This window comes from Rutidosis leptorrhynchoides, chromosome 2, assembly GCF_046630445.1.
Source record: "Rutidosis leptorrhynchoides isolate AG116_Rl617_1_P2 chromosome 2, CSIRO_AGI_Rlap_v1, whole genome shotgun sequence".
Classification (NCBI taxonomy): Eukaryota; Viridiplantae; Streptophyta; class Magnoliopsida; order Asterales; family Asteraceae; genus Rutidosis; species Rutidosis leptorrhynchoides.
In genome coordinates this window covers 510,770,083-510,790,276 of record NC_092334.1, presented here as the reverse complement: position 1 = coordinate 510,790,276, position 20,194 = coordinate 510,770,083, and the positions used below count along the sequence as shown (strand labels likewise).

The following is a 20,194-nucleotide window of genomic DNA, read 5'->3' as shown; positions in this document are numbered from 1 at the left end:
TTTGATTACCTTATCAATTACTAAAGCGCACACGCTCTCCTAATTCTCTTGATTGATCTCATTAATCGCGTTGTTATCAAACAAACATTTCACAATTGATGATATCATACCTTCTTTTTTGATGGTCAAAAAATCAAAGTTTTTCAATTGCTTTCAAAAATTTAATGTAAAGAGTGATGACAAAATAACTAAAGATTCTGTCGACAAGATATTACATACAGAACCTCCAATTGAGATTATGTTAATGAATGGATGTTAGAACAGCAGCGAAACATCTATCAATTTGAACAAAAATAACTAATCAAAAAGAAAATGCAGTAAAAAAAATAATAATGAGTCAACTAGATTTTTGATGTGAACACTTTTACCGAGCATATAACTTGAGAATCCCCTTTTACTCGCATACAGATTTGCTCAATTCAGGTTAATCAGCATCTAAAAGCTTTAGACTTCTGTAAGTCGTCCTGAGTTGACTTCAAAAATTGTATCCTATTTCACCTGCAACAAAATATAATAATAATAATAGTAAGGGTTTGGTAGCAATCTTGATCTTTATTAATGAACAAGTCAATTTAAGTGGCGTTTTACCGCTACTGGAAAGATTTTAAACATATTTATAATGCACACAACCTCCAAGAATCATTTCATTAATAAAACTGAGACCTTTATCTGAATCTTGCGAGAGGTCGCAAATTCATACACTGAAACCTCGTAACTATTTAACCTTTTAAATTAAACATACTCACCCCATTTCGACCCATGCTAAATATAACCATTTTGACCTGTTTCCTGCCCCACCCATTTTTCTAGACCCCCACTCTTTTTTAATACCGTGATGAGTAGTTTTCAAGGTTGAGGTTAAAAGGGGGCCTCAAGAGACTCATCCCACACATCTGCACTGCCATTAGAAGCATCATCTGCATCTTCCTCCATTGAAAGCCGTATATATTCCCGATGTGCAAACCGGTCCCACTCGGTCAATGTTGGATTCTCACGCTCCTAAAACATACAACAAACTGTTACTTCTGTTTCTCTTACATCTGAATGATTAATTAGGAGCATACAAAATGCACGCATACCTGGCGAATAAGAAACGGATCACGAGATTCAAAAGCCATGAACTTATTAAGGTTGAACAGGATATTGAAACAACTGCCAGAAAGCTTGCTTCCTTTCAGGTCATGTAACGTCATATATGCCTCATCCTGCAACTCAAATAATTGATGGATCAAGTACAAATTTTCAGCGCATTCTAACTTGGCAGTTGGCCCGTTAACCAACTGGCCGGACCCATTACACCAATGAACCAATTACCCGTGGTTTGATCATGTCAACGATCTGGCATAATATGTCCTCAAAAAGAACAGGCTCTTGGGCCATACATTCCATCCTATGCAACTGCTCTTCATAAAAAAACTGTAATTCATTCCTTGTTAGTACCCCATTTCCATCCAAATCTATGCACTTAAACCTGGAAAAAAAAATACTTTTTTTCATTATAATGAATTGAAAAAAATTTAATAAAAACTTCATTTAACACTACAACGATACAAAAACTAGAAAGTACTAAATAGTAGTCATACCAGTACTCAAGACTAGGCTCGGATGATTTATCCTCTTCGGACAAAATAAAGTAAACAAAATCTTCGTATCCCATTTTCCCCTCAACTTCACTAGTGAACTTTCTTGGGACCTGGTGACGAACCGAAGCAAAAAAATTAAAATAATAAAAAGAAGGAAGAAAAAAAAGGAGGATTAGGTAACAGTGTTAGATTGACCCCAAACACATCCATTTCAAATAAACTAAACCTTTTTAAATGAATAATTAGTGTGTCCGGCATGATTACAGTAATTGAATATCTCAATACTAATGTATAATTATATAAATATAATGATTTAAGAGGTCTATGAATTGAAAATACATTTTGGGTAACTTTGGACCAGTTCAACCCATTTGTCCATTTTCTTTCAAATACAAGTTTTTCTTTATGTTGCTAGTTTGGCCAGTTAAATAGAAACATAGCCCCAATCAACCCCTTCATACGTAAGTGGGTTGAAATTGCAACAGCTTGAAAGAAGTATTTGAAAATATCATATAATAATAACAATAAATAATGACGTAACATTATTCCAATTCTTTACAAACCTGGGAGAATATTCTGTCAACAATCCTGTACGTAAGTGCATGGTTACCGTATCGTATAAGGTTCTCTTTATCAATCAAGAAATCATGATCTGTGTCCAGCTCCCAAAACTTGCAATATATAACATAGAAATGCTCATAAGAAAAGAACCTGCACGAAAAAATAGTGACAACCATTTTAAACTTTATTAAGAAAATTAAATAAATATAGAGCTAAAGCTCAGTTTATAAAGCTTAAGTTTACTGAATTCTACCTCAGAACTTTGTTAATATCCTCTTCTTCATCAGCATGAAACATTGCAGAAATTAAATTCCCACGTTTGAGTTCCCGAAGAGTAAGACAACCATTACCAGCTCTATTCACGTAGTAAAATATTCTGTATATTACTGTTTCAGCTGGCCATAAGAATAGAAAGATACAACATAACCGATTAATGATCTCATGAAATAATATAAATAATTAATAATAAACAAATAATACGTAAATAGGTAAAAAGATTTTACCGTATCTCTCTTGAAACTCAGGTGTGCTCTGTAAGAATTCCAACCCAGGATGAGTTGTTAAAAGTTCGTGAAGTATCGGTTTGAAGTCCTCCTGTGGCAAGTTGAAAACATATCAACTTATTAATTTCTTTTCATTTGATAATCAATAATAAATAACATAATTTTTTTCTGATATTCAAGAGAGTAAGAAAATGACCTGAGTTAGATGTCTCAAATCAGGCTGTTTTAACAAAGTAAATATCTGTGTTGCTGTGTCTTTCGTCAACATGTTACCGTTGACCCAAAAATCCACAAATGCATCCCTGAAAGCATGCATCTTATCTTATACAAATATTCAACTACGTTCAAGGTTAAAAAAGACGAGAGTCGGTCGATACGGGTCAAGACAGACGTTGACCAACACCAATGTATAAGATGGGCATACATAACCAATAACAGTTAATAAAAAATTAATACCTGGTTACAACGCCGGTGTTAGCAGCATCGATCTTTTTAAAAAGAGTGGCAGAGAAGAACGATGGCAGCATGCATATCTCCTTTGTAACAGGTTTAAATTCTGCTCAATCAGTAAAAAGCTAACAAATAAGAATCTGTATATCCCAACTAGTTCATTAAGCTATACAACTTAATTAAAAAAGTCTCACCATCTAATGATAGTCCATTGGCATGACCATAGAAGAACTGGTTAGTTCTAAACAAACACCTTTCTTTTAATTCTTTAGGGGGCGGACGCCCATTCTGAAAATAGAACTACAACCATTGCAAGTATTTCAGTTATATCTAAAAGTAGTAACCTTTAACAAACGATGCTAGAATCAAGAATCTATATGTGGCAAAACTAACAGAAAGGGTAACGTGTCAATTCATGCACTTATGGGTACGGGTCAAACTAGGAACTTTAACTTTAGGACGAACGATTTTTGTCAGAGTTCTAAGTTATAGTGTGTAACGTAAGATTATAGTAATCATATTACAGAGTATATCATTTGGAATCTGGTTCTCAAAAGAAATCATTTATGAGGCTCTATGCACTAAAAACATTTTTGGCTGACTTAGAACTCTATCCATTATAACTAAGTATTTTCATTTTTACCCGTTTGACCCGGTGAGAAGAAAACATTAACCTAATCAACTCATTCATAAGCAAATAGGGTTAAAATGCCACCTCAACAAGATATGCAACCCAAAATAAGGTCTGTATCTGCTATCAAACCTGGGGAATCAACTCTTTAATGGGCTCGGTAAGCACTTTTAAAGGAGAACCTAAAACAGACGGGCCCTTGCTCTGTTTTGTTATACGAGGAGAACCAGAAGAACTTCTTGGAGAAAGTGGAGGCACCAAGTTGTTACAAGCAGACTTTGGGCTAGAAGTTGCCCCAGATACGTTCAACGCAACCCCCGATTTAGCCTTGTTTAGCATAGACTTCACCTATATCCAAATGGACAAATATGAACCATTCGTCTGTAACTGAAAGTAATAATAATAATTGGAATATAAAATACTGTCATTTGTAACCAACAGTAAAAATAATTCACTTGAAATACATTCTAATCCATGTTCAGACAATCTACAGTGCAGCAGATGGTGGTAAGCGTATGGATACACATATGCTCGCTTAATGCATATCATAAAAACAAAAATAAGTAAACAAGGATAAATCACAACGGTTAGGACTCGAATGTTTTAGCTTCATTTCCATCTTAATGGAAGCATTTCACACTGAAAATGGTATTTGTATGATATGCATTAACTGAATTTTTACTGTAAGAAGCAAGCCAATAAGTCTAACTATGAAATACCGACTTCCATCTATAAGTAACCTATGTTATATTGTTGTTTATTAAATGCAAATAATATAATATTTTTTTTAGTCTTCTTATCATATCTATATAGAATAGATATAGATAGAATATAGAATAGAAACATGATTTTAAATATTCGAATTTTTGATGTATCTTCTATTTTCGAAGCGTAAGCTTTATATACTAAAAGTACTATTTCAAATAAGCAAGATGAACGTTATGTCAAAAAAATACTAAGAACTTATTAGTGCCTAAATATGATATCTAGTTTTTTTTGTCATAAAGTGGAAAATTTAGATATTCAGCCAACAGGCTAAAGTAAAAATTTGTTGCCTTATTCAGTATATAGCTATTATATCACTACAAAATGACTACTAACTCACGACTATTGCCTGAAAGATACAAATGTCTGAACTTATACACACATCATAATACTTGCATTTCGACGCGATAATTTACATAAGTAATAGGAGTATAACATGATTCACTATTCATGTGATCTTGTTTGAAGAAATCAATAAACTTTTTAAGAAACATATTACCCAATATTGCTAAAGAAACAACATACATTATGACAATAAATTCCACCATAAAATAAGCATCATTTCATCACATTATAGATTATGATAATGATAATGATTTTATATCACAAAATAAAAAGGTAAATACAAAATTTATATAATTAAAAATGAAAAATTACCAACTGAGTGGTTTCGGGTAGAGAAAGCCATTGATCAAACAGCTTCTGAGCAACATAAGCATTTGACTTAATACCCAAAGAAGACACTTCATTCAGCTGTAATAATTCCGGGTCAAGATGACCCAATTCACTATTATGAGTATAATCCATATCCATATATGTCTCAAAATAAATTTCCTTTATTCAACGCGGATCACAAATTTGAAATTCCACCACCATCATCACCTATTAACCCTAGCCCATCAATCAATCAAATATAGAAATTAAACAATCCCCTTTATTTATTTGCATAATATTAATCGATAAATTGTAATTCTTGGGTTAAAGATCAAATCTTTTAATGTTACTTTCCAAATTTGGGAAGAAGGTGTTGGATCCTTGAAATCTTGAAGGCCTTTAATTGGGTTCTTTCTAATTTGTGGGAAATTAGGTTAGTGGGATCGCAGTGAAGTGGTTAACCAATTGGGTTTTAAAAAAAGATTGTGGCATTTGATAGAGTGGCGGTGAGTGAAATTTTTATACTTATATTTATATTTATACTTATTATTATTATTTATTTATTATTTTAAAATATTATATATATTATATATATAATATATAATGTAAATTTTAATTTTAAATTGTTCTAACAAAAATCATTAAGAATTAAGTTTTTGCAATAAACTGGTAGTATAACTGTATAAGTATGTAAGTTGTTTGATTGCAGTATTTTCAAAAAGAGGATAATTATTTTCAATATATAAATAAATGATGCGTTTCTGAATTTTTCAATAATAATCTTTAAGGTCATCACTAAAAAAAAAATCTTTATATTTTTTTTATATATGTTTATAATTTTATTATTTTATATTTGAAATGAAATGAGAATGTATATTTTGTTAAAGAAAGATGAGAATGAGATAGGTAAGTTGGAAGAAGACAAATGTAATTTTTAATAGAAACTTTTTCTCTTATTTTTTTTCCTAGGAAAATGCTAACGACAGCCCTAAGGGTTGTCGTTAACATGCTTTAAAATGTTGTAAATTTTGATAACCGCCTTTATGAAAATGACTAATAACCGCCATGTACAATTACTTAATACATGTTAACGACAACCCTTAGGACTGTCCTGAGCATTGTTAGTTTTCCTATTACTTTTACTAATTCTATATTTTACATCTTTTATAAACTCATTATGTATGAATATTGATCAAGCAAATACTTACGGTTATAGTAATGGTTTTAGTAAAATTCAACTTAAGTGTAGTTATAATTATAATGAGAGTTTTGGAGTTGATCAACCATTTACTCTCCGATTAGATATTTTTGATACCTCAGCTATATTGTCAATCTCGAGAGGGATGGTAAACTACGGTTGAGGTAAAAATAAGGTTTCGAGCTTATGGGGCAAGTTCACTGACGACTCTATGTGACGATCCGGAAATTTCCGATCAAATTTAAACTTAATCTTTATATAATTCCGACACGATAAGCAAAGTCTGTAATGTTGAGTCTCGAAAATTTTGGAAACTATGTTCATATATTCAAATTACCCTTTGACTATTTCCGACGATTCACGAACAACTATTTGTAAATAGGTATGTATATAATTAAATAAATATATATATGATTTGAAATATAATTTACGATGTAATTGTTAGAAATTAATTATGTAAAAATAATAATTATTATGTAAAACATATCTATATACAAATAAAGTATATTAAAAATAAATATTAAATAATCGTAATACTCATTGATGTTCCGATTGATATTAAGCAAGTTAAATTCAAACTGGTATTATATTAAAATAAACGGTGATCCAAAAATGAGTTCTATAAATTTTAGGCTTATCAAAGATATATTTAGGAACCATTTGTTGAATTTTAAAACTTTTCATATTTTACTTGGGGTTGGAGTGAATAATTAATGTAATTTTTATTTAATAGTTAATGATCGAATTTTATACCATAACGACCAAGATAAATAAATATAGTTAATTTAAAAATATGAGATTTTTCCGAGGACTTTTATCCGCCACTGATTTCGCACGATACACAGTCCGTGAAAACTGTCGGTAGAAATTAGAGAGGCTGCTTTATTCATCTGCACGTTTCAATTGATTAATTAATATTATATTATTAATAATATTATATTATACTATCTGTGAACTTGAATTCAATAACCCAACTTATTGTTTGTTTCTTAACTAACTGACAATGGATTTCAATAGATACTTTATATGATTGGTACCTAGTGTCTTTCCATTTCACTAACAGAATAATTAAACCTACATTTATATACACAACACCTCAAAAGTTAATAAAAACATTTTCCCTGCTTCTTCTTCGACAACCACACCTGTAACCCACCATGAACAAACCGCCATGATCAACCATCGTGTACTTCTATTCTACTGTCTATTCTTCTGTTTATATTGAAGGCCAAACCACACAAGAACACCCACACGCCACCACCTGTTGCCGTTGTTTGAACCCCATAGCCGTAAACCACCATAATTGATATAACCATTCGACATCCACCATTTGTGTTATCATTTCTGTTTCTTCCATCAAACCTCACCAACGATTGCAACTACTATGTTTCTGTTTCTATCTCTTTCGAACAAGACCCGTACAAATCCACTAACTACTACTGCCACCTAATTTACTTCTTCGTGATAAACAATCACCATACCAATCACCTAGCCCAACCGAGAACCACCATTAAACAACTACCTTTTCTTCACCTTTGTCTTCCTTATCATCACGCCACTATTTTATTCTTCATGTGACGACCCGGAAATTTTTGACCAAATTTAAACTTAATTCTCATTTGGTTTTGACACAATAAGCAAAGTCTGATAGGTTGAGTCACAAAATTTTTGAACTGTTTTCTTGCATTCAGATAACCTCGACCATTTCCAACGATTCACGAACCATTAATTGTGAATAAATGTGTATACATATAAATATATATAGAAGTTGTTATATTAATATTATTACTAATATTTTTATTATCATTAATAAATATTAATAATATATAACTAATATTATTAGTATCATTAATAATATTATTATTAACATTTTTTTATCATTATTATTATTAAACTTAATAAGAATTATTGATATCATTGTATTATTATTATTATTACTATTATTATTATTATTATTAATATTATTAATATTAGTAATTTAGATTATTATTAATATAATTATAATTATTAATTAATTAATGGTATTATTTAAATAAAATCATATATATATAAATATATATATATATATTAAATAAAAAAATCTGAATCCGTTGCATGTACCTTTCCTACTGTAAGTAATCTTGTTCAAGTCTCTAAAGTTGTTACATAATCGAATCAAATCACAGAGATAATCCAATTCTGTGATGACCCGGAAATTTCTAACCAAATTTAAACTTAATCTTTGTATGATTAACGTTTCCGACACGATAAGCAAAGTCTGTAAAACTGAATCTCAATTTTTTTTAACTACTTTCATATGTTCAATTACCCTTTGATTGTTCTCAACGATTCGCGAACAATTATATGTAAATATATATATATATATATATATATATATATATATATATATATATATATATATATATATATATATATATATATATATATATATATATATATATATATATATACTATAACTAGAAAACGTAAGAAAGTGTTGAGTATATGATACTGTGCATTAAACTTATTGGTTTGATTATCTGATTGATATATTTAACTACGGAGTTAAAAGATTATGCCAAACGATTGAATTAAAAGATATTTATTGAGTCCCTTAAGGATTATGATATTATTACGGGTCTCTGTTGTGAGACACACGTTGATTTGGGAAATCATTCATTTTAACGGTATTCGGAATAAATGGTAAAGTGTTTGTTTAAATAACGTAATTTGGACACATAAAATAATAAGAAATATTAACTGTTGGAATTAGATATATGAATAATTTGTGATATGTATTTTAAAACGTGTTTATTAATATTGAAAATATATATTTAACAATACGATAAAATATAATATTAACTTGGTTATAAAACGATTTGTTATTATATATATATTAACAAATAACGAGAAGATGATTTATAGAAGTAAATGACCAAAACACTCAAATGTATAAGTTATATTTCGAGTGGTATAGTTTATGGATAATTTAAGTCTATAATTTGACAAATGTATGAGTCACGAAACGTAAAGAGCGAGTTTTCTCAGCGTACGAAGGGACATTCGAAAAACCGGAACCGGGACATAAGTCGAGTGACAACGTACGACTTATCGGAATAAAAATTACAAGTCACCTATACACGAGAATATAATATAATATATAATTAATTAATTTAAATTATATATATTATATATAATATATTTAAATATGTCGACGAACTACAAAACAAATCAGATGTGAGCTGTCCAGACAGGCCATGCGATCGCATGGCATTTCACTGGAAGCCCATGCGATCGCATGGGAACCAGAATCAGCAAACACCTATAAATTCGATCGAGTTCAGTTTTCTGTCACACACACATATATCTTTCTTCCTCCGTATTATTATTATTATTATTATTATTATTATTATTATTATTATTATTATTATTATTATTATTATTATTATTATTATTAATATTATTATTATTAAGATTAAGATTAATATTATTATTATTATTATTAATCTTATTATTATTATTAGTAGTATTATTATACATAAAATACTACGACGAAGTCATGAGCGTGTCACTTTCAAAATGGGTTTTCAAGCGGGATCGAGCTAAGGAAATTATGGGTTATAGCTATGGAGGTTATGGGTAATGTACGTGGGTATTATTGGCAAGTCAAACCTAGTGTTTATCATCTCTGTTGCGTCTACGTACTTCCCTGCAATATTGAATCACAATATTGATACGTGAGCATTCATATCTTATCTTTTATATATTAATTGTGTATCCATGTCTAGTGCTCGAGTATATATATTTATGCATGCTTGTATGCTAAATTTCGTCGTTAAATAGTTTATATTGAATCACGAATTAAATACATATATTACTGGTAAAAGGTATATATGATATACATGTTTTTAGAAAGCTGGCGAAAAATCAATAACTTTTCATTTAGAAATCGCGTAATTTCGATGAAGGAATTAAAAGATATGGTCAACTGAATTATGATTGACGTTAATTGGATTTGCTTTTGAATCTGCAATTAATATTTGAACAACTTGTTTGTAAGATTGATAAATTGGATTTTTGAATATTACCAACTGAAATGTCCCGTTCTTATTGATTAAAAACGTTCCATATTAATTGATTTCGTTGCGAGGTTTTGACCTCTATATGAGACGTTTTTCAAAGACTGCATTCATTTTTAAAACAAACCATAACCTTTATTTCATAAATAAAGGTTTAAAAAGCTTTACGTAGATTATCAAATAATGATAATCTAAAATATCCTGTTTACACACGACCATTACATAATGGTTTACAATACAAATATGTTACATCAAAATCAGTTTCTTGAATGCAGTTTTTACACAATATCATACAAACATGGACTCCAAATCTTGTCCTTATTTTAGTATGCAACAGCAGAAGCTCTTAGTATTCACCTGAGAATAAACATGCTTTAAACGTCAACAAAAATGTTGGTGAGTTATAGGTTTAACCTATATATATCAAATCGTAACAATAGACCACAAGATTTCATATTTCAATACACATCCCATACATAGAGATAAAAATCATTCATATGGTGAACACCTGGTAACCGACATTAACAAGATGCATATATAAGAATATCCCCATCATTCCGGGACACCCTTCGGATATGATATAAATTTCGAAGTACTAAAGCATCCGGTACTTTGGATGGGGTTTGTTAGGACCAATAGATCTATCTTTAAGATTCGCGTCAATTAGGGTGTCTGTTCCCTAATTCTTAGATTACCAGACTTAATAAAAAGGGGCATATTTGATTTTGATAATTCAACCATAGAATGTAGTTTCACGTACTTGTGTCTATTTTGTAAATCATTTATAAAACCTGCATGTATTCTCATCCCAAAAATATTAGATTTTAAAAGTGGGACTATAACTCACTTTCACAAATTTTTACTTCGTCGGGAAGTAAGACTTGGCCACTGGTTGATTCACGAACCTATAACAATATATACATATACATATATAACAAAGTATGTTCAAAATATATTTACAACACTTTTAATATATTTTGATGTTTTAAGTTTATTAAGTCAGTTGTCCTCGTTAGTAACCTACAACTAGTTGTCCACAGTTAGATGTACAGAAATAAATCGATAAATATTATCTTGAATCAATCCACGACCCAGTGTATACGTATCTCAGTATTGATCACAACTCAAACTATATATATTTTGGAATCAACCTCAACCCTGTATAGCTAACTCCAACATTCACATATAGAGTGTCTATGGTTGTTCCAAAATATATATAGATGTGTCGAAATGATAGGTCAAAACATTGTATACGTGTCTATGGTATCTCAAGATTGCATAATATACAATACAAGTTGATTAAGTTATGGTTGGAATAGATTTGTTACCAATTTTCACGTAGCTAAAATGAGAAAAATTCTCCAATCTTGTTTTACCCATAACTTCTTCATTTTAAATCCGTTTTGAGTGAATCAAATTGCTATGGTTTCATATTGAACTCTATTTTATGAATCTAATCAGAAAAAGTATAGGTTTATAGTCAGAAAAATAAGTTACAAGTCGTTTTTGTAAAGGTAGTCATTTCAGTCTAAAGAACGACGTCTAGATGACCATTTTAGAAAACATACTTCCACTTTGAGTTTAACCATAATTTTTGGATATAGTTTCATGTTCATAATAAAAATCATTTTCCCAGAATAACAACTTTTAAATCAAAGTTTATCATAGTTTTTAATTAACTAACCCAAAACAGCCCGCGGTGTTACTACGACGGCGTAAATCCGGTTTTACGGTGTTTTTCGTGTTTCCAGATTTTAAATCATTAAGTTAGCATATCATATAGATATAGAACATGTGTTTTTTTGATTTTAAAAGTCAAGTTAGAAGGATTAACTTTTATTTGCGAACAAGTTTAGAATTAACTAAACTATGTTCTAGTGATTACAAGTTTAAACCTTCGAATAAGATAGCTTTATATGTATGAATAGAATGATGTTATGAACATCATTACTACCTCAAGTTCCTTGGATAAACCTACTGAAAATGAGAAAAATAGATCTAGCTTCAAAGGATCCTTGGATGGCTTGAAAGTTCTTGAAGCAGAATCATGACACGAAAACAATTTCAAGTAAGATTTCCACTCGAAATAAGATTGTTATAGTTATAGAAATTGAATTAAAGTTTGAATATGATTATTACCTTGTATTAGAAAGATAACCTACTGTAAGTAACAAAGGTTTCTTGATCTTGGATGATTACTTGGAATGGATTTAGAAAACTTGGAAGTAAACTTGCAATCTTGGAAGTATTCTTGATTTTATGAAACTAGAACTTTTGGAATTTATGAAGAACACTTAGAACTTGAAGATAGAACTTGAGAGAGATCAATTAGATGAAGAAAATTGAAGAATGAAAGTGTTTGTAGGTGTTTTTGGTCGTTGGTGTATGGATTAGATATAAAGGATATGTAATTTTGTTTTCATGTAAATAAGTCATGAATGATTACTCATATTTTTGTAATTTTATGAGATATTTTATGCTAGTTGCCAAATGATGGTTCCCACATATGTTAGGTGACTCACATGGGCTGCTAAGAGCTGATCATTGGAGTGTATATACCAATAGTACATACATCTAAAAGCTGTGTATTGTACGAGTACGAATACAGGTGCATACGAGTAGAATTGTTGATGAAACTGAACGAGGATGTAATTGTAAGCATGTTTGTTTAGTAGAAGTATTTTGATAAGTGTCTTGAAGTCTTTCAAAAGTGTATGAATACATATTAAAACACTACATGTATATACATTTTAACTGAGTCGTTAAGTCATTGTTAGTCGTTACATGTAAATGTTGTTTTGAAACCTTTAGGTTAACGATCTTGTTGAATGTTGTTAACCCATTATTTATTATAACAAATGAGATGTTAAATTGTTATATTATCATGATATTATGATATATAATATATCTTAGTATGATATATATACAGTTAAATGTCGTTACAACGATAATCGTTACATATATGTCTCGTTTCGAAATCATTAAGTTAGTAGTCTTATTTTTACATATGTATTTCATTGTTAATATACTTAATAATATATTTACTTATAATTTAACATAATTAACCAAGTGTATCAATATCTTAACATGATTCATATGTACCTAGTAAGACGTTGTTATAACGATAATCGTTATATATATCGTTTTCGAGTTTCTTAAATTAATAGTCTCATTTTTATGTATATAACTCATTGTTAAAATACCTAATGAGATACATAATTATAATAAAATCATGTTAACTATATATATATAACCATATATATGTCATCGTATAGTTTTTACAAGTTTTAACGTTCGTGAATCACCGGTCAACTTGGGTGGTCAATTGTCTATATGAAATCTATTTCAATTAATCAAGTCTTAACAAGTTTGATTGCTTAACATGTTGGAAACACTTAATCATGTAAATAACAATTTCATTTAATATATATATAAACATGGAAAAGTTTGGGTCACTACAGTACCTACCCGTTAAATAAATTTCGTCCCGAAATTTTAAGCAGTTGGAGGTGTTGACGTATCTTCTGGAAATAAATGCGGGTATTTCTTCTTCATCTGATCTTCACGCTCCCAGGTGAACTCGGGTCCTCTACGAGCATTCCATCGAACCTTAACAATCGGTATCTTGTTTTGTTTAAGTCTCTTAACCTCACGATCCATTATTTCGACGGGTTCTTCAATGAATTGAAGTTTTTCATTGATTTGGATTTCGTCCAACGGAATAGTGAGATCTTCTTTAGCAAAACATTTCTTCAAATTTGAGACGTGGAAAGTGTTATGTACAGCCGCGAGTTGTTGAGGTAGCTCCAGTTGGTAAGCTACTGGTCCGACACGATCTATAATCTTGAATGGTCCAGTGTACCTTGGATTTAGTTTCCCCCGTTTACCAAATCGAAGAACGCCTTTCCAAGGTGAAACCTTAAGCATGACCATTTCTCCAATTTCAAACTCTATATCTTTTCTTTTACTGTCCGCGTAGCTCTTTTGTCGACTCTGGGCGGTTTTCAATCTTTGTTGAATTTGGATGATTTTCTCGGTAGTTTCTTGTATTATCTCCTGACCCGTAATCTGTCTATCCCCCACTTCACTCCAACAAATCGGAGACGTGTACTTTCTACCATAAAGTGCTTCAAACGGCGCCATCTCAATGCTTGAATGGTAGCTGTTGTTGTAGGAAAATTCTGCTAACGGTAGATGTCGATCCCAACTGTTTCCGAAATCAATAACACAAGCTCGTAGCATGTCTTCAAGCGTTTGTATCGTCCTTTCGCTCTGCCCATCAGTTTGTGGATGATAGGCAGTACTCATGTCTAGACGAGTTCCCAATGCTTGCTGTAATGTCTGCCAGAATCTTGAAATAAATCTGCCATCCCTATCAGAGATAATAGAGATTGGTATTCCATGTCTGGAGACGACTTCCTTCAAATACAGTCATGCTAACTTCTCCATCTTGTCATCTTCTCTTATTGGCAGGAAGTGTGCTGACTTGGTGAGACGATCAACTATTACCCAAATAGTATCATACCCACTTGCAGTCCTTGGCAATTTAGTAATGAAATCCATGGTAATGTTTTCCCATTTCCATTCCGGGATTTCAGGTTGTTGTAGTAGACCTGATGGTTTCTGATGTTCAGCTTTGACCTTAGAACACGTCAAACATTCTCCTACATATTTAGTAATATCGGCTTTCATACTTAGCCACCAAAAATGTTTCTTAAGATCCTTGTACATCTTCCCCGTTCCAGGATGTATTGAGTATCTGGTTTTATGAGCTTCTCTAAGTACCATTTCTCTCATATCTCCAAATTTTGGTACCCAAATTCTTTCAGCCCTATACCGGGTTCCGTCTTCCCGAATATTAAGATGCTTCTCCGATCCTTTGGGTATTTCATCCTTTAAATTTCCCTCTTTTAAAACTCCTTGTTGCGCCTCCTTTATTTGAGTAGTAAGGTTAGTGTGAATCATTATATTCATAGATTTTACTCGAATGGGTTCTCTGTCCTTTCTGCTCAAGGCGTCGGCTACCACATTTGCCTTCCCCGGGTGGTAATGAATCTTAAAGTCGTAATCATTCAACAATTCAATCCACCTACGCTGCCTCATATTCATTTGTTTCTGATTAAATATGTGTTGAAGACTTTTGTGGTCGGTATATATAATACTTTTGACCCCATATAAGTAGTGCCTCTAAGTCTTTAATGCAAAAACAACCGCGCCTAATTCCAAATCATGCGTCGTATAATTTTGCTCGTGAATCTTCAATTGTCTAGACGCATAAGCAATCACCTTCGTCCGTTGCATTAATACACAACCGAGACCTTGCTTTGATGCGTCACAATAAATCACAAAATCATCATTCTCTTTAGGCAATGACAATATAGGTGCCGTAGTTAGCTTTTTCTTCAATAATTGAAACGCCTTCTCTTGTTCATCCTTCCATTCAAATTTCTTCCCTTTATGCGTTAATGCAGTCAAGGGTTTTGCTATTTTGGAGAAATCTTGGATGAATCTTCTGTAGTAACCAGCCAATCCTAAAAATTGATGTATATGCTTCGGAGTTTTTGGGGTTTCCCACTTTTCAACGGTTTCGATCTTTGCCGGGTCCACCTGGATACCTTCTTTATTCACTATGTGACCGAGGAATTGAACTTCTTCCAACCAAAATGCACACTTTGAAAACTTAGCGTACAGTTTTTCTTTCCTCAATACTTCTAGCACTTTTCTCAAATGTTCTTCGTGTTCTTGATCATTCTTTGAGTAAATAAGTATGTCATCGATGAAAACAATGACAAACTTGTCAAGATATGGCCCACACACTCGGTTCATAAGGTCCATGAACACAGCTGGTGCGTTAGTCAATCCAAACGGCATAACCATAAACTAGTAATGACCATAACGCGTTCTAAAAGCAGTTTTTGGAATATCATCCTCCTTTACTCGCATTTGATGATATCCAGAATGTAAATCGATCTTCGAATAAACCGACGAGCCTTGTAGTTGATCAAATAAGTCGTCAATTCTCAGCAGTGGATAACGGTTTTTGATGGTAAGTTTGTTCAACTCTCTGTAGTCAATACACAACCTAAATGTACCATCCTTCTTCTTGACAAACAAAACAGGAGCTCCCCATGGTGATGTACTTGGTCGAATGAAACCACTTTCTAATAGTTCTTGCAGTTGGCTTTGCAGTTCTTTCATCTCGCTGGGTGCGAGTCTATAAGGAGCACGAGATATTGGTGCAGCTCCTGGTACAAGATCTATTTGAAATTCAACAGATCGATGTGGAGGTAGTCCCGGTAATTCTTTCGGAAATACATCGGGAAATTCTTTTGCGACGGGAACATCATTGATGCTCTTTTCTTCAGTTTGTACTTTCTCGACGTGTGCTAGAACAACATAACAACCTTTTCTTATCAGTTTTTGTGCCTTCAAATTACTAATAAGATGTAGCTTCATGTTGCCCTTTTCTCCGTACACCATTAAGGGTTCTCCTTCTTCTCGTACAATGCGAATTGCATTTTTATAACATATGATCTCTGCTTTCACCTTCTTCAGCCAGTCCATGCCAACTATTACATCAAAACTCCCTAACTCTACTGGTATCAAATCAATCTTAAATATTTCGCTACCCAGTTTAATTTCTCGATTCCGGCATATATTATCTGCTGAAATTAATTTACCGTTTGCTAATTCGAGTAAAAATTTACTATCCAACGGCGTCAATGGACAACTTAATTTAGCACAAAAATCTCTACTCATATAGCTTCTATCCGCACCCGAATCAAATAAAACGTAAGTAGATTTATTGTCAATAAGAAACGTACCCGTAACAAGCTCCGGGTCTTCCTGTGCCTCTGCCGCATTAATATTGAAAACTCTTCCGCGGCCTTGTCCATTCGTCTTCTCCTGGTTCGGGCAATTTCTAATAATGTGGCCCGGTTTTCCACATTTATAACAAACTACATTGGCATAACCTGCTCCGACACTACTTGCTCCGCCATTACTCGTTCCGACACCATTTGTTCCTTTCGTTCTGTTAACCCCTGGTCCGTAGACCTCACACTTCGCTGCGCTATGACCATTTCTTTTACACTTGTTGCAAAATTTGGTGCAGAACCCCGAGTGATACTTTTCACACCTTTGGCATAGCTGCTTCTGATTGTTGTTGTTGTTGCGGTTGTTATGTGAAGACCCGTCCTAATCCATCTGGACGAAGTCACCAACATCTGGTTCCATTGCGATGATCGACTCCAAATAATGTCTTTAAAATGAGCAAATGCATAGCGGAATGTTTATTTCATACATGAGAATAAACATTCTTTCAAGTGTCAACCAAAAGGTTGGTGAGTTCATAAGTTTATCATAAAACAATAAAATTCATCATTTTGATAGACCACAAAATTTAAATGTTGCATGGTACAAATGGGCCCGAATCCTATACCCACCTGTAATGTACATGCTATATCTTTTAAATACAGTACATCTTTCTCGTGTATGAAACCATTTTTCATAAATCATAGTAACCGTACACATATCTTGTGCACAAAAATAACATACACATAACCTGTGTATAAAATCATTCTCTCGATATATAACATTCACATCAACTGGTGGCAATTATCGTGTCCACATAATTCAATGGTGGCAATTATCATGTCCACATAATTCAATGGTGGTAATTATCATGTCCACATAATTCAATGGTGGCAATTATCATGTCCACATAATTCAATAATAATCCGCAGAACTTCTGTCTGCATAATAATTCATTCGAGGAATGTTTTGCTTGTGTCTATCTCGTCAAACATTTATAAAAGCATTTCATGTATTCGCAGTTCAAAATATATTTCAAAAGCATTTAATAAAGCAGTTGTAAAAACAGCGCATGTATTCTCAGTCCCAAAAATGTAAAGAGTAAAAGGGAATCAAATGAACTCACCTACTGTATTTTGTAGTAAAAATACATATAACGGCATTGAACAAGTATAGGGTTGGCCTTGGATTCACGAACCTATATCATTTATTTATATATTAACACATATAATTAACATGTAATAATAATCAAACTCGTTTGTATATATTAATTATATATTACTTATTTAAATTAGTAATGTAATATTTATTTAGTTATTATATGTGTATTTGGTATATTTTTACATAAATAACTTTTGGTTTATTAAAATAATGACTTTACAAATACTATATAATGTTAAAAATAATAATAATAATCAGTTTTTAATAATGAAAAAAATAAATTTTTATAATAATAATAATTATTTTCTTTGTAGTAATAATAATAATGATAATAATATATTAAAGATAATGATACTTAAAATAATGATAGTTTTAGTAATAATGGTCAAAATAATGATACTGATAATAATAATACTATAAGATAACAGTTTTACTACTAGTGGTAATAACGATAATAATCAATAATATAATGATAATAGTAGTAGTAGTAGTAATAATAATAATAATAATAATAATAATAATAATAATAATAATAATAATAATAATAATAATAATAAAAATAATAAAAATGACAAAAATACTACCTTAATGTATTCAGCCTTAAAAAGAATAAATGTTTCTGCCTAGACTCGAACCCAAGACCTCTTGTTTAACACCAACACCTCTAAACCACTGAACCATTAGCGTTTTTCTGAATATAACCTGATTTATTTGTTTATAACATGTTTTAAACAGCCATCATCTTCATCATTCTTATTACTCTGGCCCAACTTACTTCGGCCCAACAAGGAAACAGAAGCCCAACAGCAAAGTATTATCAATCGACCCAAGTTTTATTGCAATTAAATAAAAAAAAATTATTATGCAACTTCCAGTTTTCGAACCCATGACCTTTCGTTCAGTAACCCCTCGTCCAACCATCGCTCCATCTGTTTCAATCTGATTATTCTAATAATTTAAAACCTTTTAACCCAGCTATGCCTATTGTCTTCTTCTTTAATCTTACAGAACCAAATAACATCTTCATCATTTATCATCCCACCTCATCTTATTATTATAATCCTAGTCTAATCATCATCATATCTTAGTCCTAAACATTATCTTATTATGATATTATGATCATCATACCATTCACTATCATCTTCGTTGAGATCATTGTGCATCACAGATTCACTATAATATCATCAACGAAACGTCATCGAATCATCATGATCACTATCATCTACATCGTATGAACTTCTTCTTCCATTTTCTTAAATCTCCTGCCCGTCAAACTCCTACCACCACCGCATCATTATGATCATAATCACCTCCGTAATCATAATCATCAACTCGTGATTATAAATAATGTTTGTTTCGGTTTACTGAAGCAACATGATAACAATAGGTTCGATTAGAATAGAAACGATGAAGCAATTTTTAATGATTTTGATAATTCTCGAAGAAGAAAGAAAGTGGAGAGAGAGAAAGGAAGAGAGAGGTGGCGGTGGATGGCAGCGATAATGGTGGTGTAAGTGGTGATGTTGCAGGTGGCGGATGTGGTAGTGCTCACGGTGGAGTAGATAATGAAGGTGTGTAGGTGTAGTCGTTGGTTCCCGGTTAAAATAGAAGAGAAAGATGGTTGGTTTTACGAGAAGTAGAAACTTAGTGTTTATAGGTTCAAACAGTAGCATCGAGTAAGAAAGGTTTCGTGGTTTTTGTGGATATTGAAACCGAACCACAGTAAGCATGTATGGATTGTGGGTTCGTGGATGGCAGTGAGGGTGGTGTATTGAGGTGGTACAAGATGGTGATAGGGTGGTGCAAGGTGGTGTGGC

The 20,194-nt window shown here is 31.9% G+C and overlaps 1 protein-coding gene across 1 annotated transcript; it reads right to left on the bottom strand.

The window, feature by feature from the left end:
* Positions 1-166: 166 nt before the first annotated feature.
* LOC139892823 (probable serine/threonine protein phosphatase 2A regulatory subunit B''delta) lies at positions 167-5,633 on the bottom strand. Its single transcript, XM_071875952.1, has 13 exons — positions 5,151-5,633; positions 3,861-4,076; positions 3,292-3,397; positions 3,104-3,203; positions 2,844-2,949; positions 2,648-2,738; positions 2,398-2,539; positions 2,147-2,294; positions 1,584-1,693; positions 1,315-1,471; positions 1,080-1,205; positions 832-999; positions 167-498 (listed from the first exon to the last, which is right to left on the bottom strand). The coding sequence occupies exons 1-12, from the start codon at positions 5,304-5,306 to the stop codon at positions 859-861; spliced, it is 1,599 nt and encodes a 532-aa protein (XP_071732053.1). The 5' UTR covers positions 5,307-5,633; the 3' UTR covers positions 167-498; positions 832-858.
* Positions 5,634-20,194: the final 14,561 nt, after the last annotated feature.